Below are 27,788 nucleotides of genomic sequence, written 5' to 3'. Positions count from 1 at the left end.
CAAGGACTAACTTGTATTTAGTTTCTCCTGCAGCCAAAATGGCCAGAGGAATATTTCCAGCAACCAGAGATTTGGGGGTCACCAAAGAGGGTATCTGTGTTCCTGCAGTACCCAAAAGTGGTCAGTAGGAGTTGGCAGTTTCCAGTTCTATAACTGCCTCAGCAGCCACATAGTCAAAGAAGCAACCAAGATCAGGTCCACAGCAAAAATTATATTGGGAAAATAGGGGGAAACAATTTCTTTGGAAGTAGCAAAAAAATGATTGTCAGCTGCATCAGCTGTGGGCTGGGGAAAAGATGAAGGTGATGTCATGAAGATATAGTACAAAAACCAGTTGCCTAAGTAAGTTTGTGCTTCAATAAAGGGATGAACTCTTGAACTCAGGACAATCAGACGGGCAACATATACATTTAATAAAATAAAGCATCTTTTTGTTGTTCAGTCGCCTTGCCTTAAAACCAGGAACGATGTAATTCTTCTCTTTTTACTATTTTAAATATTAGCATAAGTTTGGCAAGGTTCCTCAGAAAGCTACATTTTAAAAACAAACTAACTCTTGAAGCTTTTTTTGGGGGGGGGGAGTTTATTTTCATTGTTTAGTGTTTGCTTTCTCTTTCTTTCACTAATACAAAAACGGCTGCATTCGTAGAACGGACCGAAGTAGAGAGTAGCCAGTCACATATTTAAAAATGCCTAGTGTGCTGTACCAATCAATCCCTATAGTCGGTAAGTGTGTAAAGTTTGTGTTTCTTTCTTATCAAGAAAGTCCAGTTGCACTTTGAAAAGCACTATGGGATAAAGGGATGCAGCTTCTGGTTTGTTTGTTTTTTAATAAAATTTTTATTAATTTTTGAAATTAAACAACAAATAATACAAATATGATGCATTTACTTACACAAGCAAAAAAGATAATCCTAGTACATTTTCGGAGACGCTCGGCAGTCCCCGCCTTGCCTCCACCCTCATTCACTTTCCTCTTCCTTCCTCTCCCTAAACCCACAACCTCTCCTCTTTCCTCCTTTCCACCTCCCTACATCCCATCTCCCTTCTTAACCACCTCATCGAGTGCAGTTTGGGGTACCAGCCAAGCATCTCTTCTTTTTAATACAATTCCATTATTTACCTATAATATATATATACATCAATTTTTATAATTTCTATCCCCTAGTCCCCTTCTCCCCTGGGGGGGGGGGCCTAAAGGGTCTTGACTCATGTCCTTATTAGTGTATTATTAGGTTTAGATTGGGTTTGTTGGGTAAGTATTATATTTGTTCATATTTGAATGACATTGAGATTATATGTTGTTAGTTGAATTGATATTTGATATATATATTTATATATATAAAAATATTTATAAATAACAATTAAACAAAGGCTATATAATAACTGTTCATTTCATATTTTCTCTGAATATAATCTATCCATCTTCTCCATACCAAAATAAATTTCTCTTGAGACTGATCCTTCAGGTATGCGGATATTTTTGCCATTTCTGCAAAGTATGAGACTTTCTGTCTCCAGTCATCCATAGTCGGTAATATCTCGTTTTTCCAATTTTGAGCAATCAATGTCCTTGCTGCTGTTATACAGTACAAGATCAAGTTCATTTCTTTTGAATCCAAATTATCCATGATGCCCAATAGAAATAATTGCGGTGTAAATTTTATCTTTTTCTTAAAAATCTGTTGAAGATTCCACCAAATCTTAATCCAAAAGGCTTTAACATCCCCCTACATGTCCACCAGATATGATCAGCTTCTGGCTTTCTTGACCCCCCCTTTAAATAATTTTAAAAAGTAACACGTAAACATGCCACGTGAACACGACAACACTGTACTTTACGCATTGTGGGACAATGTGAGAATCGAATGAAGGCGAATATACGCGTCCCAGGATAATGTTGCCGGATCCAATCTGAATCGGTCGGAAGACAAACCTCTGGTCCCGATGAACGACCCAGATTGGATTCTGCAATAAGAGAATGCTGAAAGGACCTTAAAAGAAAAAGAAAAAAACCCCACTCCATTCGCCCAGTACTCTTTGAGTGTATTTTCCCCGTTCAGAACACGTTGTATCGAATCAGAGATTAGGTACCAGCTGAATTTCAACTACTGGCGAGCTTCCCCCAAATCCACCCGCGGACTCGCACCATAGCCACCTAACGTCTCAGACGCTTCCCGCGTCCTCTCCTGAAGTCCAGGCGGAGGACAACGTCGCCCCCGCTCGACGAGTTGGGGCATCGTCCCACTTGCCTTGGCAAACTACTACTAGGCCAGGGGTAGGCAACCTCGGCTCTTTTATGACTCATGGACTTCAACTCCCAGAATTCCTGAATCAGCGCAGCTGACTCAGGAATTCTGGGAGTTGAAGTCCATGAGTCATAAAAGAGCCGAGGTTGCCTACCCCTGTACTAGACTGACTTGTGGCAGGCCGAAGAAGCCGATTGCCGATCTTCTGCAACGGGTTTCTCCGGCAGAAGCCGGCCGAGTGACAGAAGCGCAGTCGTTTTCTTAGCGCATGCGCCCGGGAGAAGGAGCCCGCTTTCTCTATCGCCGCCGTTCCTTCTCCGCCTGCGTCTCTGGGCAGGACGCCGCCGCCGCCGCCGCCGTGTCTCGTCAGCGCTAGAGGGTGGGAGGGAGGCAGGGAGGGAGGGAGCGCATCCCGCAGTCCTGCCGAGGTTGGGCCGCAGCGTGTCGGGGCAGGAGCGCAACGCTACCCCACGAGCCTTGTCCGGCGTGGGGATGGATTCCTGCGGGGGATCGGGCTCCGGGGCCTGCGGCGGCGGCGGCGGCGCGGCCGCCTCTTCCTCCTGTTCTCCCGGTGGAAGCGGCGGCGGCGGCGGCGGCGGCGGGCTGTCGATGTTCCGGTGGCTGGAAGTCCTGGAGAAGGAATTCGACAAGGCGTTCGTGGATGTGGATTTGCTGCTGGGCGAGATCGACCCAGACCAGGCGGACATCACTTACGAAGGTCGGCAGAAGATGACCAGCCTGAGTTCCTGCTTCGCGCAGCTTTGCCACAAGGCGCAAACGGTGTCCCAGATCAACCACAAGCTGGAGGTGACTTTCTGAGCGTTGGCCCGAGGGGTGGGTGGGTGGGTGGGTGGATGAGTGGGGGGGCAAAGCGGGTGCTGGCTGGTTCCCCGAGATAGCGGGCCCCCCCGCGGAAAGGATCGGACGTAGAGAAAGAGCCTGTCCTCCTTGGTGGGAGGAGGTGAGAGTTGACCGCACCCCTCACTTTCTCCTCCTTGAAGTAGGAATACGTCGCATCTTAATGTTTGCTAAATAGGTGGGGCAGGAATGCAACATTACTCAGGTGAAGCTCATCTAAACTCTGCTCTGATTCGCCCAGCATTACAGGTAGTGCTGGACTTAAACAGCAGTTCATTTAGTGACCGTTCAGAGTTACAGCGGCACTGAAAAAAAGGGACCCCATGGCCGTTTTTCCACAGTTAACAACCTTTGCAGCATCCCCATGGTCGTGGGATCAAAATTCAGACAGCCGACTCATATTTATGACCGTTGCTGGGCCCCGGGATCGTGTGATCCACCTTTTGCGACCTTCTGACGAGCAAAGTCAAGGGGGACGCCAGATGCGCTTAACCGGGTTACTAACTTATCAACTGCAGTGATTCACTTAACAACTGAGGCAAGAGAGGTCATAAAATGGGGCAAAATGCACTTAACAGATGTCTCACTTAACAACAGAAATGGTGGGCTTAATTGCGGTCGTACGTCAAGGACTGCCTGTGATATCATGGGCTGTGTACCAATAAAGGAGAATATTTGTAGCTCAGAGTTGAAATGAGGGATCCTCTGTGCTCTCTGAGCTTGGTTGTTTTCTTGCAGATGTTTCATTACCAAAACTAGCATTGATGATGTTACCAAGGCCCCTCATGCTGTGTGAATAATCTGTCCTTTTGTCAGCAAAGCCAGGCTGTGGTCTAGGGTGATCAGGTTCGAATTGTTGGTTTTGTGTATCTCTTAATGATTTAGGGCCAATAGTTCTCTTTTTAGCCTATTCGAGCCTAGGGGTAATTTTATGCATAAGAAAATGTCCTGTTTTTTTTTAAAAATGTTCTGGCTTAGTCTGTGGAGTCTGTGCCATATACAAATAGTTATGCTTTTGAGGGACTTACTAACCTTAAGCTCAGTAAGATATTTTTTAGGAAGTAATGCTGTACAGTAGTGAGAGAAAAGATAATACTGGATTTTTGCATCTGTGTGTGATCTGTATGAAGATACCTTTGTGGATATTATTGTAAATGTGTTTGTATTATGAAACTGACATCTAGGGAGGCCTGCAACTAAGTGATGCAGTAAGCACTTATGATGTGAAGATCTTGGATCTGTTACAAAGCACAGCTCAACTATTGTCTACTGCAGGGTACTGGCGAGAGTATTGCTAATTTAAAGAGCTATGCTACACAAACATACTACAAATAGAACTCTGTATTTTTAAAACTCAATCATGCCAAGTTTAATTGGCTGTGGCAGAAGTTGGGGAAAGGAAAATAGAAATAAAATAGCCGTTTGAGGTCTCCATGCCTAAGAGAGCACAATCTTAAAAAATGTCTTCATTGTTGTGGTAAATATCAACGTAAATGCTAGTTAAATAAACTTGCAAATTAAGCATCCAGGGATGCTTGGTAGTAGGAAAGTAACTTAAGTGTCTAGCCAAACTCTCCCAAGGTCAGTAAGTAATCCATCAAGTTTGCTAAACAACAACAGTATTTATGTAGACAAATTGGTGGGTAGAACTTCGGCACCATTTAATATACTGCATCAATTATGAAAAGCAGTGAAGAAAATGATCTGAAAACCAGTAATTTTGTAGACATAAATACTGAATAGACAAAAACAATATATAAATAAGTTAACTGGTTTTGAAAGCTATAATATAGCAAGATTTTTAATGCAGCAATTAATTTTCTGAATACAGGTAGCCTTCGACTTACAACAGTTTGTTTAGTGACCGTTTTAAGTTATAACAGCACTGAAAAATGTGATTTATGATCATTTTTCACACTTAGGACCGTTGCAGCATCCCCAGGATACTGCATGATGATCAGAATTCAGATACTGGGAAACTGACTCATATTAATGACAATTACAGTGTCCCAAGGTCATCAGATCACATTTTTCGACCTTCTGAGAAGCAAAGTCAATGGCGAAGCCAGATTCACTTAATAACTGCAGTGATTCATTTAACAACTGAGGCAAGGAAGGTCGTAAAATGGGGCAAAACTCACTTAAATGTCTTGTTTAACAACAGGAATTTTGGGCTCAGTTGTTATAAGTCAAGGACTACTGTATACCTGTCCTAAAGTTCTTTATTGGAGACTCCGCTATAGATATATGAAACATTGTACAAATTGAGGATGAATGTAGGTCTAAATTATCTTTCTCTGTTCCCAACTACTTCACAGAAATACTGTACTGATAAATATAATCTTGAACTATTTTAGGTATGAGTGGGTAGGTTACATATTTCCTAGTTCTTTATTGACTTTCTACCAAATTGAAATCATAGTCAAAATTTATTCAACAAAAAGATTCAATATTTATCCGTACGTAAACAATATTAAACATGAAAATAAAGGTTGTACACGATGTATACTATTTTTAATGAATTCATGCCATCAAAATATCTCTGATATTCCTTCGATTCGTACATGTCATTAACGTTATATAACACCCTATAATATAAAATAGACCCGACTTCCCAAAGTATGAGATGGTAAATTACTGTTAATTCACTAGAATACTATAATCTCATAGCTAATATTTTGTTATTAAATCCATATTATAAGTATAATTATTGACAAGAGAGTAGTTACTGTCAAAAGACAAAAAAATATAAGAATGCAGTGATAATAAGTAGTAACAGGCATTGGTATCAACATGTTGGAGAAGAAGTATCAGCTTCAGTATAATCGTTCGTTGAGTGATAGTTGAAAAGTTCCAATTGCAGAATTTCTCAATAGTTCAGAAAATTTCACCTGGAAAAACTGCCTAAAAGAAAATGTGGGAGATTTTTAGAATTATTTCCTCTGAAACAGCACCTTGGTGGTTTCACCAGATCACTTTACCTAGGTACCTCTAGAGGAGAGACAAGCTCCTTTAGGACTAGAAAGATTTAGATAATGCAAATTAAACTGAAGGGTTTAATATTGGCTCAGAAGATGTCAGTCCTTCCCATTACTTGCATTTATTTCAACATTCTCATTCTAATCAAGTTAATGCAGTTTATGAATTATAGTTTGTTGCAGTTTTCTTAAAGTGTGGCCTTAATGTTGACCTAAAAGTCCCCATGACTCTCTCAGGGGTCTGCAAAAACAAAATTATTTGTCAGCGTATGCTGAAATATAATTAAATATTAAAATCCCATTGAACAATTGCGAGATGCAGCAGTGAATGCAGCAGTTTTAATTTTTAAATATAAATATTGATCCATGTAACCAATCCAAACAAAATACTTTGGGGTCCTTTGTAATTTTTAAAAGAGGAAGAGGTTCTGAGAGGAAAAAAAAAGCTTAAGAAACAGCAGTTTAAGGTTTAATGTATTATGTGAACTCAGCTATGTGGTTCCACAACAATTTGTGGTTAAGCAGACCTCACTTATTGCAATGAATCCAGCCATCATTTTAGAAAATAATTTCTGAACATTTGTCTTACTCTGTTTTCCTTGTATTTTATCTGTCGTTGAAACTTAATAAAGTCTTATTTTTTTAAAAAAATATTCACAAATATAATGTTTCCAATTCCAGGAAAATTAGAAAATGCACACCCGATAGACATGAAAAATTCTGACAGTTTAATTGTTCACAGAAGGTGAATTTCCTGACCAACAGACCAAATGATCTACGCACAATTAATTTTCCATATCATTTTCCTCATTCATTTTCATTCAGAAGCCACAGAAGCCAATTTGCTAGCTTGGCTTTTAAAACCATTTTGATTGCATTTACTAGAAAACTGAATGCATATTTGGATCATCTGGAAACTACATGGTAGTTTTTAAATTATTAAATAATAACTTATTATTATTATTAAACAGCTTGAAATATTGCTATTTCCAGGATTTTCCTGTAGTAAAATAAGGCCATGATTGACTGTACCTTTTGTTTGTTCCCCTACACTAAGAAAGTATATGCTAGTATATGCTATGACATAATGGGTAACTAAAATATATTCATATATTTTGACTAAATAATGTATTACATATTACAAAATATGCTTCCTTTCTCTGAAAGATTTCTGCTTCACTATCTGTTTTTATTCACACTACTTCTTGTAGTGTCAGTATGTTAAAATGCCATCCTCAAATTGCTGCCCCTGATGTAATGGAGCTACAGTTCCTAGAATTTCTAGCCATTTAAACTGTGACCTTTATACAGTCAAAAATACTCAAGTTGAAAAATATGCAAGCATTTTACTCTACTTTCTACAGCATTTTCATCATTTTGGATCTGCAGCATCCTGGCTTTGAAATCCCTGAAGAGTTATAGTGTTAGAGCAAAAGATAGAAAAGGAAGCTGCTATTTCAAATATAACCTCTTTGGTTCTACAGTATGTTTCATTTGGGCATTTTTGTTATTGTTTGCAGTTTAGAAGGGCAAAAAGATTATACTGAGATCTTTCAGTGTGAGAAGCCTTTGAACTATTTAAATGTTAATGTTATTTACCTCTAGAAATGTGATAAATCGATAGTTTCAAAATCTCCCTACTGCTTTAATCAGAAGAAAGACAGAGTAGAACAATTGATTATACCTAATTTGTATATGGAAAAAAACCAGAGCATAGAGGTTTGTCTTTTGATCCAGGGCTTATTAGTCCAAGAATTTTTATATTGACTTTAAATAGTGTCTTTTAGTATTGTTGAGAACTAAATGTTTATAATGAATGCCAGCCTCTTAAATTTTATAAAAACAATGAAACATGAGTTAAGTTTTCCTGATTTTCTTTCATTGCTTAAGCCAGTGGTGGCGAATCTATGGCACGGGTGCCAGAGGCGGCACTCAGAGCCCTCTCTGTGGGCACGCACGCCCAGTGGCGTAGCGTGGGTTGTCAGCACCCGGGGCAAGGCAAGTAATTTGCGCCCCCCCCTCCACAGTGGGCGGCGACCCGGCGGCTCGGATCAGATTCGCACAGCCAGCACTGCAAAGAGAGTGAGTGAGCCAGGCAGGGGCAGAGAGCTGCGAGTGCGAGCGCGCCCCCCCAGATGTTGCGCCCGGTGCGGCCGCCCCCCCCTGCACCCCCCACGCTACGCCACTGCGCACGCCGTCGCCCCAGTCCTAGGCCTTCAGCTGAGTTTTATAAAACCTTTTCGCTTTAGGCCTCTGCCGCCATGTACAAAAAAAAAAAAGGTTCAATCAATCAGTCAATTTCAACTTCTCGTGGGGAAAAAAAGATCTTGCAAAGTTGGAGTTGATTGAACTTTTTAGTCCCACCCAGCCTGCTGTTACCACCGCAGCCACGCCCACCCAATGGGCCACACGCACCCTGCACCCAATGATGCATAAGTGGGTTTTGGGTTGCAGTTTGGGCACTCAGTCTCTAAAAGGTTTGCCATCACTGGCTTAAGCACTTCCAGAAATACTACCCAGCAGCTCTTTGACACTCCATATGAATCGTTGTAATAAAGGGCAGGATGAAATGAAACACAGCTTTAAAATGAATAATTACCTTTTCCTTGTATTTTTACAATGAAGATACACATGTCTTTATAGTGATTGGTGACATTTTGTTCACGGGAAATCAATCCTGTTAAAGAATTGAAAGGGAAAAAAAACCTCAGTATTTTGATATCATTATAGCCAAATACAGATTTATGCAATATATTTATCCAAATGTGCAACTATAACACAGTTGTTACCCAAACATTCTGAGGCAGGTCTGTTTTACATTCTTACAACTACAAGAGCAATCAACATTTAAATAATGTATATTATTAGCTCAAACCCTAAAGTTTAGTAGATAATACATTGTAACATGATGCCGTTGTTTAGATTATGATAGGATTTAGTTTCTTTGGGGATGATAACCCTAAATATTTTGTTCAACATTTTCTGTGAACCTGAAATTAGTTTTCCTGTTTATCCATTTCAGTAGTTACTGGAAAGTCAAAGTGTATTAAAGTTAGTCCACATACCTGCAATCTTAAAAAACAAAACAAAACGGTAAACGAGTAGAACACTGGAATCTGAAATGCCAGTAAAAATAAGGTGTGAAAACATAAGCTTGCATTAATTGTAATTATAGAATAATATCAGGCATGTTTGGAAAACATTAAATCAATATTATCGATTGCTTCTATTGAAATATAGCCACCTAAAGTTGCCCCAAACTGCGAGATGGGCAGTGTATAAATAAATATTTTGAAAGATGCTTAAGCTGTGAACTTGATCATGTACTTCTTTTGAACCTAATATCATTAGTTTTTAACCCTGAAGTTTACTCGATGCACCCAAAGATAATACAAAGGTCGTAGTCAATGACTTGGACCGTGTACATTTTAAATAGAAAATAATTTAAATTCCGAATGTGTTACTGAAGCACCCTATTGGCTGAGAGGTTTCAGTAAAACCAACCCTTCACAGCCTTAGAATTCTATGTTCTAACTGTTAGAATGCTTCTAAACTTACTTGGAATTTAAACAGACATTGTTCTGCACATAGTTCTGATCAGTCAGTCCAAACACTCCTATTTTATCTCTTAATATGTCAGATTCTTATCCAAAAATCTTTAGGGTATATTCAGTGTATACTCAGAAAACTAACCTGAAACAGTTGTCTTGTGACAATTGATAATCCTTGTCATCAAGATTTAGTTGTAAAGTTTTGTAAAGTAATGAATGAAACAAATATAAGAATAAAATCATCATGTTTTCCATTCAGAGTTTTGGAAATCATAATCAGTATTTCTAAATCAAGAAGTTAGCATGCATTGTTTATGATGAATGGGGTGTCATTAATACAATACAAAACAAGCAATCTAAGAAAATACGCTAACTTGATAAATATATATTACATGCTCATGCACAATAATTTATATTAATGGTACCTGAAGATTCACATGATAGCTGATCACAGAGATAGTTTTAGAATAGAGTGAACTTACACAACTTAAAGTAATACTGCGTTATTGCAAATCTGCCATCTTGAGGAATCCCTTTTACTTAAGTTGCATCACATCTGATATTTGACTTTTGTATATTTGAAAAAAAATATTTTGGGTAGTGATAATTTAGAAAAACTTGTAGGAGAGGTCATTGCTTTAAGGATTAGATTTCTTTTCAGTATTGTCAATATTCAGGGATGTTAATTATTCAATGACATTGTGTGTTCCAGGCTCAACTAGTAGATCTGAAATCAGAACTGACAGAAACTCGGGCTGAAAAGGCAGTATTAGAAAAAGAANTCGTGTACCCTCCCGAGCTGCCAGTACCAGCCAGGAGGGGCACGGATCCAACAAACATGTGGTTGCATTCAGCCCTCCCAAGACCCTGTCCACATCCTCGGGAGCAACAGAGTCAAACTCCTCCCATACAACCGTCTCAAGACCTGCTTCCGTCTCCTCTCCCTGGGCCAACCAGTCGGAGTCCAAGCCTTCTCGGATCAGAAGATGTCAGTCCTTCCCATTACTTGCATTTATTTCAACATTCTCATTCTAATCAAGTTAATGCAGTTTATGAATTATAGTTTGTTGCAGTTTTCTTAAAGTGTGGCCTTAATGTTGACCTAAAAGTCCCCATGACTCTCTCAGGGGTCTGCAAAAACAAAATTATTTGTCAGCGTATGCTGAAATATAATTAAATATTAAAATCCCATCGAACAATTGCGAGATGCAGCAGTGAATGCAGCAGTTTTAATTTTTAAATATAAATATTGATCCATGTAACCAATCCAAACAAAATACTTTGGGGTCCTTTGTAATTTTTAAAAGAGGAAGAGGTTCTGAGAGGAAAAAAAAAGCTTAAGAAACAGCAGTTTAAGGTTTAATGTATTATGTGAACTCAGCTATGTGGTTCCACAACAATTTGTGGTTAAGCAGACCTCACTTATTGCAATGAATCCAGCCATCATTTTAGAAAATAATTTCTGAACATTTGTCTTACTCTGTTTTCCTTGTATTTTATCTGTCGTTGAAACTTAATAAAGTCTTATTTTTTAAAAAAAATATTCACAAAATATAATGTTTCCAATTCCAGGAAAATTAGAAAATGCACACCCGATAGACATGAAAAATTCTGACAGTTTAATTGTTCACAGAAGGTGAATTTCCTGACCAACAGACCAAATGATCTACGCACAATTAATTTTCCATATCATTTTCCTCATTCATTTTCATTCAGAAGCCACAGAAGCCAATTTGCTAGCTTGGCTTTTAAAACCATTTTGATTGCATTTACTAGAAAACTGAATGCATATTTTGATCATCTGGAAACTACATGGTAGTTTTTAAATTATTAAATAATAACTTATTATTATTATTAAACAGCTTGAAATATTGCTATTTCCAGGATTTTCCTGTAGTAAAATAAGGCCATGGTTGACTGTACCTTTGTTTGTTCCCCTACACTAAGAAAGTATATGCTAGTATATGCTATGACATAATGGGTAACTAAAATATATTCATATATTTTGACTAAATAATGTATTACATATTACAAAATATGCTTCCTTTCTCTGAAAGATTTCTGCTTCACTATCTGTTTTTATTCACACTACTTCTTGTAGTGTCAGTATGTTAAAATGCCATCCTCAAATTGCTGTCCCTGATGTAATGGAGCTACAGTTCCTAGAATTTCTAGCCATTTAAACTGTGACCTTTATACAGTAAAAAAATACTCAAGTTGAAAAATGTGCAAGCATTTTACTCTACTTTCTACAGCATTTTCATCATTTTGGATCTGCAGCATCCTGGCTTTGAAATCCCTGAAGAGTTATAGTGTTAGAGCAAAAGATAGAAAAGGAAGCTGCTATTTCAAATATAACCTCTTTGGTTCTACAGTATGTTTCATTTGGGCATTTTTGTTATTGTTTGCAGTTTAGAAGGGCAAAAAGATTATACTGAGATCTTTCAGTGTGAGAAGCCTTTGAACTATTTAAATGTTAATGTTATTTACCTCTAGAAATGTGATAAATCGATAGTTTCAAAATCTCCCTACTGCTTTAATCAGAAGAAAGACAGAGTAGAACAATTGATTATACCTAATTTCTATATGGATAAAAACCAGAGCATAGAGGTTTGTCTTTTGATCCAGGGCTTGTTAGTCCAAGAATTTTTACATTGACTTTAAATAGTGTCTTTTAGTATTGTTGAGAACTAAATGTTTATAATGAATGCCAGCCTCTTAAATTTTATAAAAGCAATGAAACATGAGTTAAGTTTTCCTGATTTTCTTTCATTGCTTAAGCCAGTGGTGGCGAACCTATGGCACGGGTGCCAGAGGCGGCACTCAGAGCCCTCTCTGTGGGCACGCAGTCCTAGGCCTTCAGCTGAGTTTTATAAAACCTTTTTGCTTTAGGCCTCTGCCGCCATGTACAAAAAAAAAGGTTCAATCTGTCAATTTCAACTTCTCGTGGGGAAAAAAAAGATCTTACAAAGTTGGAATTGATTGATTGAACTTTTTAGTCCCACCCAGTCTGCTGTTACCACCTCAGCCACGCCCACCCAATGGGCCACACGCACCCGGCACCCAATGATGCATAAGTGGGTTTTGGGTTGCAGTTTGGGCACTCAGTCTCTAAAAGGTTTGCCATCACTGGCTTAAGCACTTCCAGAAATACTACCCAGCAGCTCTTTGACACTCCATATGAATCGTTGTAATAAAGGGCAGGATGAAATGAAACACAGCTTTAAAATGAATAATTACCTTTTCCTTGTATTTTTACAATGAAGATACACATGTCTTTATAGCGATTGGTGACATTTTGTTTACTGGAAATCAATCCTGTTAAAGAATTGAAAGAAAAAAAAAGCCTCAGTATTTTAATATCATTATAGCCAAATACAGATTTATGCAATATATTTATCCAAATGTGCAACTATAACACAGTTGTTACCCAATCATTCTGAGGCAGGTCTGTTTTACATTCTTACAACTACAAGAGCAATCAACATTTAAATAATGTATATTATTAGCTCAAATCCTAAAGTTTAGTAGATAATAAATTGTAACATGATGCCATTGTTTAGATTATGATAGGATTTAGTTTCTTTGGGGATGATAACCCTAAATATTTTGTTCAACATTTTCTGTGAACCTGAAATTAGTTACTGGAAAGTCAAAGTGTATTAAAGATAGTCGACATACCTGCAATCTTAAAAAACAAAACAAAACAAAACAAAACGGTAAACGAGTAGAACACTGGAATCTGAAATGCCAGTAAAAATAAGTTGTGTGAAAACATAAGCTTGCATTAATTGTAATTATAGAATAATATCAGGCATGTTTGGAAAACAATAAATCAATATTATCGATTGCTTCTATTGAAATATAGCCACCTAAAGTTGCCCCAAACTGCGAGATGGGCAGTGTATAAATAAATATTTTGAAATATGCTTAAGCTGTGAACTTGATCATGTACTTCTTTTGAACCTAATATCATTAGTTTTAAACCCTGAAGTTTACTCGATGCACACAAAGATAATACAAAGGTCGTAGTCAATGACTTGGAACCGTGTACATTTTAAATAGAAAATAATTTAAATTCTGAATGTGTTACTGAAGCACCCTATTGGCTTGAGAGGTTTCAGTAAAACCAACCCTTCACAGCCTTAGAATTCTATGTTCTAACTGTTAGAATGCTTCTAAACTTACTTGGAATTTAAATAGACATTGTTCTGCACATAGTTCTGATCAGTCAGTCCAAACACTCCTATCTCTTAATATATCAGATTCTTATCCAAAAATCTTTAGGGTATATTCAGTGTATACTCAGAAAACTAACCTGAAACAGTTGTCTTGTGACAATTGATAATCCTTGTCATCAAGATTTAGTTGTAAAGTTTTGTAAAGTAATGAATGAAACAAATATAAGAATAAAATGTTTTCCATTCAGAGTTTTGGAAATCATAATCAGTATTTCTAAATCAAGAAGTTAGCATGCATTGTTGATGATGATGATGATGATGATGATGATGATGATGATGATGATGATGATGATGATGATGATGATGATGATGATGATGATGATAATAATAATAATAATAATAATAGTAAAGTTGGAAGGGACTTTGGAGGTCATCTAGTCCAACCTCCTGCTCAGGCAGGAAACCCTATACCATTTCGGACAAATGGCTGTCCAGTCTCTTCTTAAAAACTTCCAGTGTTGGAGCATTCACCTCTTCTGGAGGCAGGTTGTTCCACTGGTTAATTGTTCTCACTGTCAGGAAGTTTCTCCTTAGTTCTAGGTTGCTTCTCTCCTTGATTAGTTTCCACCCGTTGCTTCTTGTCCTGCCTTCAGGCGCTTTGGAAAATAGCTTGACTCCCTCTTCTTTATGGCAGCCCCTGAGATATTGGAACACTGCTATCATGTCCCCTCTCGTCCTTCTCTTCATTAAACTAGACATACCCAATTCCAGCAGCCGTTCCTTATATGCTTTAGCCTCCAGTCCCCTAATCATCTTTGTTGCTCTTCTCTGTACTCTTTCCAAAGTCTCAACATCTTTTTTACATCGCGGTGACCAAAACTGGATGCNAAAAAAATATTTTGGGTAGTGATAATTTAGAAAAACTTGTAGGAGAGGTCATTGCTTTAAGGATTAGATTTCTTTTCAGTATTGTCAATATTCAGGGATGTTAATTATTCAATGACATTGTGTGTTCCAGGCTCAACTAGTAGATCTGAAATCAGAACTGACAGAAACTCGGGCTGAAAAGGCAGTATTAGAAAAAGAAGTACATGACCAGCTATTGCAACTCCATGCCATTCAACTTCAGCTTCATGCAAAGACTGGTCTGAATGTTGATTCGGGGGCAATAAAGGCAAAATTGGTAAGTGTTCTTATTAAGGAAAAAAAAGTATTCTTATAGTTAAAATTCAAAATATTTTGTATGCCTGTTACAGCTTTTAGTTTTTGCATTGCCATTCTAAGAAGTTTAAGGTTATGTGGTTTTGTCTGCTTTAGATTATTAAGAGGCCATTTTTATATGTTCATCTATTTTCTTTAACAACGTAGTTTACTACAGTGCAAATTAAGCACTGTAGGGGGGAAGTTTTAAAATAATGTGAAAGTCTTAGGATGTTATAATGGTGAGGCAAAAGGCAACAATGTGAGATCTGGAGAGGAATTTCTGGCATTTTTCCACTGCAACCTATCTTCCATTATATAACCTTTCTATTCCTTAACTCAGTAATACTATCAGCAATGAAAACTTTCCCCCAGTTTGCTTCTAACCCCTTATCTTCAAAGCATAATATATACTTAGTTCATTTTCTTAAAGGTTCTTGAATAAGTAGGTAGTGCAGTTCTTGAGAGAATCCTAAAAAAGAGAGGAAATAGTTCTGCTTTTCTTGTTTCTGCTACAGTTTTTGTATGGAGAAAGAGAGATGGACGTGCCATTTGTAATTATAATGGATATTTTTTTATCTTTATGCTGCAATCCTAGTTAGTAACATAATTAATATAAACCTAGAAAAAGAATACAATCTACGTGAAGATTATATAGGGTTGCTCCATTGTTGAAAATACTATGTTGAGGATGATTCTTACAACTTTTATTTTGATGGATTGAGACTTTATTCTGGAAATTAGAGATATGGATAGTAATTGTTTGGATAACTGCATTGATACCACCACATTAAATGAAGTAAACAGTGTGTTGAGTTCCACTGTGTCAGTTTTTCACCAGACTTTATATAGAGTGAGATTGCAAGCTTTGGGCTATTGTAGTTTGATCTAACTTAGTTTGATACTTCGGCCAATATTTCTAATTATACTTTTTTTCTCTCATCTTAAGTCTGCCTGTTCTTTGGAGGATATGGTAAGTTCATTTGATGCCTTCAGCCATATTTAAATTCAAAACTGCACAGGAGTTTTATACATATTTTGGCCCTGTCATTTAATGACAGTTAATCTCAAATATATTTTTTGCCTTTTCTGCAACTTCCTAGCCAACTACTTGTGAGTTCAGTTGTTAGATTGGATGCCTTCTTCTATCCAACTTGCATGATTGTATTGCTGATATTAATTGTTATGACTAACTAGAAAATTTTGAAGGGATTATTGAAGTTGAGTTGAAATTTATTAAAGATTCACAGATAGGCCATTGGTTAGGAATTTAGCATATCTTTAATAGCAACATGTTACACTTAGGCTCTAAACAAAACTTTCTGTGACTTAGTGTGGTAGACAGCCATTCAAAAACATGTGCAAAACCCAGTGTATCTTAAAAGAATAATTGTCTGATGTATTTAATATTTGCAGTGTTGTATGCTTCTCAATAATATATAGATGAAGTGATTTTTTTTTCTATTTTGTTATTGGATGATGGTATTCTAGGTCAGAGTTCCCCAACGTTTCCAGCTTTGTGGACTGGTGGAGGGGAGGGAATGGTTTGCACAAGCAGCCATCAAGCACGCACAGCTCCATTTCTGCGAGTGGCTTGCATGCACACCTGCCGCTCACGCAAATGGAGCGCACGTGCTTGGCTGCTGCTCACGCAAGTGAGGATGCGTATGCACGCGCGCTCACCAACCGTTTCCACAGCTGAATTGCAAACCCCTTATGGTCCACTAGTGGGCTGCGGCCCATAGGTTGGGCGCCCCTGTTCTAGGTAATTTGTCTTCATAAAAACATTAGCTTCATGACTAAACCTGATTACACAGTTGTATGTATGTATGTATGTATGTATATATGTGTGTGTGTATATATAAGTGTGTGTGTGTGTGTTATTGATTATCAGAATCTCCAAAGTAATGTAGTTCATGCAGAAATTCAAGTTGAGACATATTTGAATATTCTAGATCTAGGATGTATTTATATATACTTGCTTTTTTGAGATTTTGGTCTTTCTTGTCTTTGTCTTTTCTTCTCTTTTTGGCGATTTCCACATCTGTTCTGATACCCAGTTTGCTTTTGTTTTGTTTCTTGGTCTTTGGCAGTCTTATTTCACATTCATCTTTAACAGCTTCTTTAATTTTCTTCCATTGTTCCACTAGTTCCTCGTCAATGAAATTCAGGAATTCAAAATGATTCCTGATGAAAATGGTAATCATATTGTAGAAACTGGTTGGCTTTGTGCTTCGCTTTAACCTTACTTGGAAATTGCACATGATCTGCCTCTCCATGTTTTTATTATTATAACTGAGAACTTCCATCTCTTTGTTACTAGTCAGTTTGATTTTTATGTGCTCCATCTGGTGACATCTAGATGTACAGATATCGGTTGTTTGAAGACTATGTTAGCAATGAAAAAATAATTGGGTTGGCAGAAACAGTTAAGTCATTATCATGCTTCATTTCTATTTTTTAGGCCACAGAATACAATTATATTTTCTCCCTATTTCCAACTATGGTATCCCAGTCTCCGTCATAGGTAACTTATCTTATGGCACGTTCTATCAATTTTAGATTGGACTTGTCTGTAACATTCATTAATCGCTTGTTTTGCAATAGTGGCTGCAGCAGTAACTTGGATAATTGTCATATTAAAAGGTTGTTTGTGAAATCTAATTGATATTATTTGATCATTGACAGCATTCTTACCTGAATATTCTCTTTCCCATATCCATCTCGATTATCAAAACAATACTGTTCCTTCTTTGTTTTTTATAGCTTTTGTTTTTCAAGTTTTTTTATATCATAAGTAAATTGTATGATCTTCTGACTGAAAGCGTCTAATTCCAATCCATTTTAATTCACTGATACCAAAGATGTCAATGTGTAGACCTTTCATTGTGTTGTGCTTCCCCATGTTTATGTTTCTTCCCTGTGTAATTTTGTATTTGCAGCTTTAGATTTTCTTTTCCTGCATGGCAACATCAGCAATTGGATGTCTGGTATCATCTGGTGCTATATTATCAGTCACTTTATATTGCCTACCATGTGGTTTTCTTGGTAAAATACAGGAGTTGTTACCATTGCTTTCTCCTATGCAGTATAAAATTACGTCTGTGCCATTGTCACTAATGTGATCACCAAACTCCAGCATCTTCTTGTATCTCTACTGCCCAATGTAGGCGCTCCACTTCCTTTAGTTGGGCAGCTAGAATGACCTTCAGGCTTTAGGCATCTATGCTGGGAACATACACTTTTGGTGTACGCTGCTAATGACTTCACTCATCCCTCTCAGGAACAATTCCCCCCCTTCCCCCAGTGAGATAGCATAGTAGGATTTAAGGGGCACATGTTTATAATTTATAGCTATTTATTTTTGTACAAAAAGCTTTTCAGATTTTCTGCCAAATTGCTTTCTGTTGTACAGAGAAATTGGCAGTTAGATTATTGAACGTTTTGTGGAGGCTTGCATATTTTTGTTTTTAAACGAAGGACTATTTTACTTTGTGACTGGAGTTTTGTTTTTTTCCAGGAAAGAGCTTTAAAAATCAAAAGTGTAGCATAGTTTTGTGTCATAGATTACTTTCTGTAAAAAAATAATAATCCATTGATGTGTTAGTACTGTTCATATCTATAGAATGAGGCTCTTAAATTTGGGATGAAAGTTATTAGGATCTTATTTAATTTTTCCAGGAGAGAGAACTTGAAGCCAGCAAGAAGGAAAAGGTGAAAGAAGCCCAACTTGAAGCTGAAGTGAAATTGCTCCGGAAGGAAAACGAGGCTCTTCGTCGACACATAGCTGTTCTTCAGGCTGAAGTATATGGAGCTAGACTCGCAGCTAAATATTTAGATAAAGAACTAGCTGGAAGGTATGTTTGACAACAACAGCAACACTTACCATGTAGTATTTATGAGAATGCATGAGGAATATGGAAGAATTTGCTATAAAAATTTCAGCTGTTATAATTAAGGGCTTATTTTAAAAGTATCTGTGGTGGGAGAGTATTAGGATCGTTATTTGTAGTTATCTCTAAAAGGGGTGAGACCTGCACATACTATTTTAGCTGTGGAATAGTCCGATAGCCTTTTTCATTCTTTTCAACCCAGCAAAATGGAAATAAATTAGAAGAGGAGGACAGGATCCTCTATCTAGCTAGTCAGCTGCCTTTTAGCATAAATACATCAAACAGAGATCCAAAAGTGATTGGGGGGGATAAAATGGCAAAAGCAAAAACAAGTGGGGTGCCCCAGAGGTCTGTTCTAGGCCCAGTGCTCTTCAACATCTTCATCAACGATTTGGACGAGGGGATAGATGGGGAACTCATCAAATTTGCAGATGACACCAAGCTGGCAGGAATAGCCAACACTCCAGAAGACAGGCTTAAGATACAGGAAGATCTTGACAGACTTGAACACTGGGCGCTATCTAACAAAGTGAAATTCAATGGTGAAAAAAATAAGGTTCTACATTTAGGCAAGAAAAACCAAATGTACAGGTATAGTATAGGGGGTACCTTGCTCAATAGTGGCAACTGTGAGAGGAATCTCGGAGACCTAGTGGACAATCACTTAGATATGAGCCAGCAGTGTGCTGCAGCTGCCAGAAAAGCCAACACAGTGTTAGGCTGCATTAACAGAGGGATAGAATCAAGATTACACGAAGTATTAATACCACTTTACAATGCCTTGATAAGGCCACACTTGGAATACTGCATCCAGTTTTGGTCACCATGATGTAAAAAAGATGTTGCGACTCTAGAAAGAGTACAGAGAAGAGCAACAAAGATGATTAGAGGACTGGAGACTACAATATATAAGGAATGGTTGCTGGAATTGGGTATGTCTAGTTTAATGAAGAGAAGGACGAGGGGGGACGTGATAGCAGTGTTGCAAAATCTCCGGGGCTGCCACAAAGAAGGAGTCAATCTATTCTCCAAAGCGCCTGAAGGCAGGACAGGAAGCAACGGATGGAAACTGATCAAGGAGAGAAGCAACCTAGAACTAAGGAGAAACTTAGTTAGTCAGTTAGAACAATTAACCAGTGGAACAACCTGCCTCCAGAAGTGGTGAATGCTCCAACACTGGAAGTCTTTAAGAAGAGACTGGACAACCATTTGTCTGAAATGGTATAGGGCTTCTTGCCTGAGCAGGGGGTTGGACTAGATGCCCTCCAAGGTCCCTTCCAACTTTATTATTATTATTAAGTATGAAAATGGGCTGAATCGGGCTGATATCTATGGAAGAAAACTTTCCTTAAAAAAAATCCCCAGTCCTTCTCTTTTGAGAGAAGCAGTTGGATAATTGCACAGAATATTGCCAACTCCTTTACTCTAAACCAGTGATGGTGAACCTTTTAGAGACCGAGTGCCCCAAAACCGCCCCGCCCCTGCTCCGCCCTCCCTCCCCTGCCCTTACCCCGCCCACCCTCAGGGCCATCCATGGCCTGCCGATCGCTGATCGCCCAGGTGGCCCTGCAGTGCCATGGTGGCCACGCCTCCGCCCACATCCTTGCAGCATCATCTACTACCCAGCTGCCATGTGCTTTGCTGCACTGCTTTGCGCAGGCTGCACCCGGGGGTGACTCTCCTCCGGGGGGGCTGCTGGTGAGGAGGGGGCTGTGGGGGGAGGCGGGGCTGGGGCAATGACGTGCGTGCCCACAGAGAGGGCTCCGAGTGCCGCCTCTGGCACTCGTACCATAGGTTCGCCACCACTGCTCTAAACTCTGCTTTCTCCTCCCTGCTGCTCTTGTGATTCAAACCAAAAATATTGCTAATGCTTTCTCTGCTTTGCCTACCTTGTTTTGCAGTTGTAATTATAGTAATATTAATTACAAGATAATGTTTGACTATGAGAATAAGAAAGTGTAAGATAGCTGAACATATATCGCATTTTATTTTCATTATGTAGGGTCCAACAAATTCAGTTGTTAGGTAGAGATATGAAAGGACCTGCCCATGACAAACTTTGGAACCAGCTAGAAGCGGAAATCCATCTTCACCGGCACAAAACTGTAATCAGGGCATGCCGAGGTCGAAACGATCTAAAACGACCCATGCAAGCACCCCCAGGGCATGTAAGTTGATTTTAGGTTTTGTTTACATATAGTTTCGCTTTTGATGATTCATATTGAGTGTATTTTGATGCAATACATTTGATAAAACTCAGAACAATTGCTATATGTGAGAATCTTAAATAGGCATCTCACTTTCATATTCTTAAGAGGAAACTTAATTGGAGCACTACTTGCTAAATTCTTAAAAAATATTGACTCTGAACAGATCTAAATAAAACTAGACTAAACAAAAAGACAATGAATTGTTATTTACTATTTTATAATCATCCCAAAAGCCTACATAAACTTTTTCATATTGTTTTAATTTCTGAATTAGAATCCAGATTCCTTAAAGAAGAGTCAAGGAGTTGGTCCAATCAGAAAAGTTCTCTTGGTTAAAGAAGATCACGAAGGACTAGGCATTTCAATTACAGTAATATTTCAATTCTTTTTTATTTCTATTCTCAGAAATGACTTTTTTTAAAAAAAAATTACTTTTATATCCTTTTGCAAGTCTTTCATGTTATACTAGCCTATGTTATTTATCTAATGTTCCCTATTAATAGTCTAATTCAGGGGTAGGCAACCTTGGCTCTTTTATGACTCGTGGACTTCAACTCCCAGAATTCCTGAGCCAGCCATGCTGGCTCAGGAATTCTGGGAATTGAAGTCCACGAGTCATAAAAGAGCCAAGGTTGCCTACCCCTGGTCTAATTAAAAGCACAAGATTTGTAGTTCACTATAATTTTTTTTCCCCTTTTCCGGCGGGTGCCTTACCTCCCTTGGGCTGGGCCAGCTGGTGGTCGGCCTGCTCTGTCTGTGCCGCTTGCCAGCTACACCTCGGCCGGCGCAGGGGGCGGAACCATGCATGCGCGGCGCTCCCGGGCAGGGAAAGTCCTCGACTTACGACCAGTTGGGTAGTCCTCAACTTACGACCGGTTTAGTCCTCGACTTACGACTGGTTTAGTCCTCGACTTACGACCGGTTTAGTCCTCGACTTACGACCGGTTGGGGTCGCGGCATTAAAAAGGTTGAGAACCACTGATGTAAAGCTTTCCGAATTGCCGTAGGCATTAAATACCCAGTAGCAATTACCTTAGTGTGTTTTTCTGAATAGATAGCAATATAAATTCTACACTTTTTCGGAAACTTAATGTGAAGAATTCTGATTTATATGAAGAAATTTTTGACTTATCAAATATTGGCGTGATAGGGAGGAAAGGAGCATGGTGTTCCCATTTTGGTCTCTGAAATTCATCCGGGTCAGCCTGCTGATCGGTGTGGAGGTCTGCATGTTGGAGATGCCATTCTGGCAGTTAATGGAGTTAATCTGAGAGATGCCAAACACAAAGAGGCTGTAACTATTCTTTCGCAACAGGTAATTTTGTATGTGTTAATGTTCATATACGATACATATCATATTTCCCCCGTTCTTTTGGAATCAGTATACTAGAAGATTTCTTTTCAGTTTCAGCATCTCAGCCATGCGTTACTATGTTTTCTAATTATGGAAAATGATAATTGTCTATTATTAAATATATCAGTGTAACTAGAATTTCCAAGAACTCTGAGTTACCCTAAACCAGGATGCTGATGTATAGTTCTCCAACTGCAAAATTATGCTACAGTAAAGATAGTACTGATCTACATGATATTGTTTTTTAAAATCTGGTCTATCTTGTAGAACTGACATCAATCTTTCAAGTCTGAAGTCAAGTCCTCCTCCTTCCTTTTATCTTCACATGAATTAAGGAGGGACTTGATGGAAGTGTTTTTTCATGTTACTTTCTTGACCCAGACTCAGGCTGCTTTTATTTTACTGTTGCCTTGGTAACAGGCTCTTCCTCCTAGCCTTCAAGGACATTCTCTCTCCCTGCCACAGATGGAATTTACTTTATAGTTTATTTATCTGTTTCTGGATAAGTCAAGTAAACAGATTGAGGTTTGTATATTATTGTACTTGTTTTTCCATAAGTGAACAAATTATATTGAATAACTTAGTCTTAGTAGGGGGTGAGAGGAGCAGGTAAAAGAAAGGTCTTAAATGTTGCTTCCTATTATGGATATATGCTGCCCCTCGGAGACGTACCTTGCCCCTTCACTTCTGGCATTCAAGAAAATCTGAAAAACTTTCCAAACAAGCATTTGATGATATGTTTTTTGGAGTTGTAAGATTTAACTGACACAGTAAGATTTAACTGAGTCGTTTTTTATATTGTTTATACAGTGCCCAGAAACTTGGGATTGGGCAGTAGAAAAAATAAATAAATAAATTTCATGCGTACTGCTCACATCCCCCAAAATAGTCCCATAGATCAGAAGTAAAGCTGAGCATTTCTGGCTTTTAATTCAGAATAACCAAAAAGGCTTCTTTTTAAAAAATATCTTATTCCATTGATGAGTCTGTCAGTGAATATTCTATATAGATACTTATTTTAAGACTTCTCATCTTGCAACTTAATCTTTCTCACTCGTTTTTTTTTCTTTGCTATTACATCACATGCTTTCTATGGTTCTAAACATCCATTGCTTGATGTTTAAATTAAGAGAGGAAAATCAGTGCATGAGCAGAAGAGACATAGATGAGGTGCACATTTAATTCTACTTTTTTGTTTTGCTTGTAGCTTGCTCATCACAGTGGACATGGACATCTAAAATTCAGTTTTTGTTCTTTTAGAGGATCATGTATAAATTGTTCTTATATATTTTATTAATGTTATAGCGTTAGGGTTTGGATTAGGGTTGGGGTAAGGGTTAGGGTTAGGGTTAGGTTTTTTAAAATAACATTCCTAATATTTAGCAAACAGCATGTTTGGGTTCATGTATTTAAAAACAATGAGTAATAATTAATTTCTATATTGTCATAATCAATATGTTAGTTAATCGCTCAGAAGTCTTCTTCTTACTAGTATATATTCAATGTTACATAGTACATATCACATTCCTTTCTCTCTAACTCGTTTTTCTAGCCATTGATAAAAATTAGGATCACGTATAAATTGATTGCAGTGTATTTTATACTGACTACTCAGGATTTCTTCCATTGCTTTATATATCAGATTATCCATTTTTAGCAGCAAGATTATTTTTATTTTGTATTCTAGAGAGGAGAAATCGAATTTGAAGTTGTATACGTTGCTCCTGAAGTAGACTCAGATGATGAAAACGTAGAATACGAAGATGAGAGTGGACATCGCTATCGTTTGTATCTTGATGAATTGGAAGAAGGTAGCAATTGTGCTTCCGGTAGAAAAGATGGAAGTGGAGATAAACCATTACTAGGTAAAGTTTCTTAAAGACAGACTATAGATAAAGGTCAACTAGATCAGAATGAAATTATTCTGGTTTCCATATATCTGTTTTGATAAATGTTAATTAAAATAAACCCTGCATGTTACTAAATTTATTTGCCAATTACACTTAGGATTCTCTGTCTTTAGAAAGGGTTTTGCAACCTCAATAACACGAGATTGATAAATAGCAGAAAGAAGAGTTTATCAGAATGGCAGTAATCATTCTTGTTCCTAGTTATTGTTTTTTTATTTTTCTATATAAATAGCCCTTTTCCCAGAACTCTTAAAATTATATATTCTTAATGCAGTAGTGAAACAAGCTTTCTTTCTTTCTTTCTTTTTTGAGGAAAAAAAAGTGATGGTCTTTTTAAATTATAAATCTTAAAATTTATAGTGCACTGCAATTTCTCTTGGGTGCTGTAACATCAACAATGCCCTTGCATGTCCTCCATAGAATCTCACATTTAAAATATGTGTGTATCTCTTCCTCTTGAGATTTCTGCTATCTTAATTTGGTGCCTGGACCAAATTATTGGCAACATTGATCATTGTCAAAAAAAAAGTTGCTCCTTTCATTCTACAGTGTGTTATTTTTTTTTCTTACAGTATTTGATAAGAAAGCAAGTATTGATGGCCATGAAAATGGAGACCTGGGGAATACAATTGAAACTGAAGAGACTGTATCTAAACTAGCCCAGTCTTCTGAGAGCTTAGCCTAACCCCCCCTGAATGGGACTAGTCTCTCCTTTAAGATGGGTTTCATGGGCTGTTCTATATGATAAATGCCACAGAAAGTTACAATGAAGGACTGTTCATAAGGTAAAGAGACACTGTGTTACCATTGTCTGTAAAACAAATCTGTTCTGGTTGATTACCTCAGGGCTTCATTATGAACAAGTCTAAATGCGCAAAATGTTCCACTTTTCTAAAAAGTTGCCTATGAATTATAGCACCAAAGTATTATCCCCCCCAAGACTTCTCCTGAGTTCATATCGGATTGTACCTATGAATGCAAGTATAGAGAGATGCAAAGGAGCTGTAATGCTTGAATCTTCTCACATATACCAAAAACAAATAAAATGGTATCCATTTGCTAATTAAATAGGCTTCAGCTAACGAATGGTTAATGGTTTTAAAATACACCTTGCAGGAAGGTGAGAAGCAACCCCCCCCCAAACTTCATAATATTCAAAATAAAAATATATTTTGCTTTAAAATGCACACGTAAGATTTTAAATAACGATTAAGTATTTATTTGGAAGCAATCTTACTTAGCTCTGAATTTGTAAGTTTTCTCCTTTCAAATATTCTTGCCTGTCAATGCTGGATTTAAATATATTCTTAAAGCATCAAGCAGAATATTATGGTAACTTTAAAAAAAAACACAAAATATGAAATGAACTAACTTTACTTAAGTCTACCCATAAAATTGTACAAGTGTCCATTGTCTCCGAGCTGAGTAAGGTTGGATTCATATAGTGGTTCATCCTATTGCTCTATAATTTTATAATCACTGCACATGTCATATAGGAACTAGCTTGTCTGAAGGAATTCAGTGTTCCATAGATTAGTAATTCTAGTATATTTCTAAAGTTGTAAAATGTAGCTCACTTCAATTAGCTCTGGGCTGTTCCAAGGGCCCTCTTTCACCTTTATCCTGATCATATTGTAGATAACTACAAGCTGATCATTCAGTTTCTATTCACAATCTATCTGATTGTATTCTTAGTGATAATTGGGGAGGGGCGATTTTTATAATGGCATGAGGAAAGGCTATTTAAATTTGCTACTAAAATTCTCTGCAAAAGCAGTAGGTTCACATGAGGTAATTGATTGGGCACATAGTAAGCAGCACTGCCTCATTGTAAGTTAATAGCTAGTCATCAGTCTATGTGGGATAATTGGTCATGTAATCATTGCCCAAGTCATCTCCAAAATAAATTTTTGGTAAGCACCGATCATACCTGACTTTCTGCAGGCAAGATTATAGCAATAGTCTTGTCAGAAGCTAATGGTCCATTCCATGAGTAGAGCTATTGTAGGTGAAGTTCTCTACTTACGATGATGATGATAGGGGTTTAATAATTACTACTCAGATTGCTAATCAGTAGTCGCAGTGCCATCAGTGACTCATGTCATGCTACGTGAAGACGTTTGCATGAGCCATCTCTGAAAAGGGAGAGTCAAGCATATTCTATATCTTGTGAGGTTCATGCAGGACTGGCAAAAAAATGATTCAAGCCCTGATACTTCACAGAACTATATTTTTTGGTATTATTTTTTTAAAAACTCAAATGTTCCAAAACCTGAAAGCTCAAGGCACTTTTTGAATATGTTGATATTAATGGAGTTGTCTTGGCTAAATTCTTGTACTGCTGTGTATGTGTGCGTGTGTGTTTGTTTAGGTACATGTGTGTATACATACCTACACACCCACATACCCACATACTGTATAAACGTATGCATATGTGACATATTAGACTGCACACTCTGTATGCAAATGGTTAAAAACCATGTAGCTTTTTTAAATTATAGGATAAAGCATGAAATGCCTGCTTTCCATTCACTTTCCTGCAGGCAATTGAAATGTAATATTTAAAAATGTATTTTGAGAGTGGAAATAATGTAACATGAAACTTTGTAAGTGTTTTTTTCTATTGACTGTACATAAATGGAGACAGTATAAAAAAGGCCTTTAATGTAATGTCAGTTAACCTTATGTTCAATGTTTAAAATGTTGTGTTATAGAACACGGTTAAATATATCTCTTCTAGGTGCACTACGTATGTGTTTATAGAGAACTTTAAAATGTAAATACTGTATGCAAATATTTTGCCATTTATAATGTTGCTCATAAAATAACTTTTGTTCATTTCACTTACTTGCTCATGGAATTGTATTTAATTTGCAGTAAATTTTAATTGCTGCCCAGATGAATGTCTCATTGTTAAAATTATCTTAACCAGAACACTTATTTTCAAGGCAAGCCAGAATTTTCAGTTAGGCAATGAGACTGAAAAGAATGTATGAAGTTGCTATCTTGTCTATTAGGTACTGTATATGTGATATTTGGGGATTTAATTTTTATCTAAATGGTCTTTTGTTTTGCAATAGGAAACACAAGTAACCTGTAAATTGGATGTTGCATTTATTTTCTACATTCATGCAGAGAAGTTGAGGCAGGACTTAAAGAACAAGTTTCAAATTGAAACACTAATTTATTTACAAACTTCTGAAAAGGCTGATAGAATACTTATAGAATAACTTCTAGTGGGACCTGAAAAGGAATATAGATAATATATAGACGGATGTAATTGTAATGCTGCAGCTCATTTTTGGGTGCAGAACACATGAGAAAAAAATTACATCCCCTCTCTTGAATTTAAAAATGATTTTTTCTATTTAGTGTCACCTCTTATACTCAAAGTAGAGCCTTAT

At 37.5% G+C, this 27,788-nt stretch overlaps 1 protein-coding gene across 1 annotated transcript; it reads left to right on the top strand.

Moving 5' to 3' along the window:
• Positions 1–1,809: 1,809 nt before the first annotated feature.
• GOPC (golgi associated PDZ and coiled-coil motif containing) lies at positions 1,810–27,282 on the top strand. Its single transcript, XM_015825051.1, has 10 exons — positions 1,810–1,857; positions 2,703–3,056; positions 14,836–15,000; positions 15,967–15,990; positions 18,699–18,874; positions 20,913–21,078; positions 21,395–21,490; positions 22,271–22,435; positions 24,162–24,339; positions 24,957–27,282. The coding sequence occupies exons 1-10, from the start codon at positions 1,810–1,812 to the stop codon at positions 25,067–25,069; spliced, it is 1,485 nt and encodes a 494-aa protein (XP_015680537.1). The 3' UTR covers positions 25,070–27,282.
• The last annotated feature ends 506 nt before the right edge of the window (positions 27,283–27,788 follow it).

The sequence above is a fragment of the Protobothrops mucrosquamatus genome, unplaced genomic scaffold, assembly GCF_001527695.2.
Source record: "Protobothrops mucrosquamatus isolate PMUCROS unplaced genomic scaffold, P.Mucros_1.0 scaffold2464, whole genome shotgun sequence".
In the NCBI taxonomy this organism is placed as follows: domain Eukaryota; kingdom Metazoa; phylum Chordata; class Lepidosauria; order Squamata; family Viperidae; genus Protobothrops; species Protobothrops mucrosquamatus.
Note: the sequence above shows the minus strand (reverse complement) of the source record. Positions and strands in the feature narration are given on the sequence as shown.

Bases quoted from the DNA above. Each gene is read 5' to 3' on its own strand.
- GOPC (XM_015825051.1), top strand. From the start codon at position 1,810: ATGCCACGTGAACACGACAACACTGTACTTTACGCATTGTGGGACAAT. The intron at 18,875-20,912 runs GTATGTTTGACA...TTCATTATGTAG, and splicing joins GATAAAGAACTAGCTGGAAG to GGTCCAACAAATTCAGTTGT. The intron at 24,340-24,956 runs GTAAAGTTTCTT...TTTTTCTTACAG, and splicing joins TGGAGATAAACCATTACTAG to TATTTGATAAGAAAGCAAGT.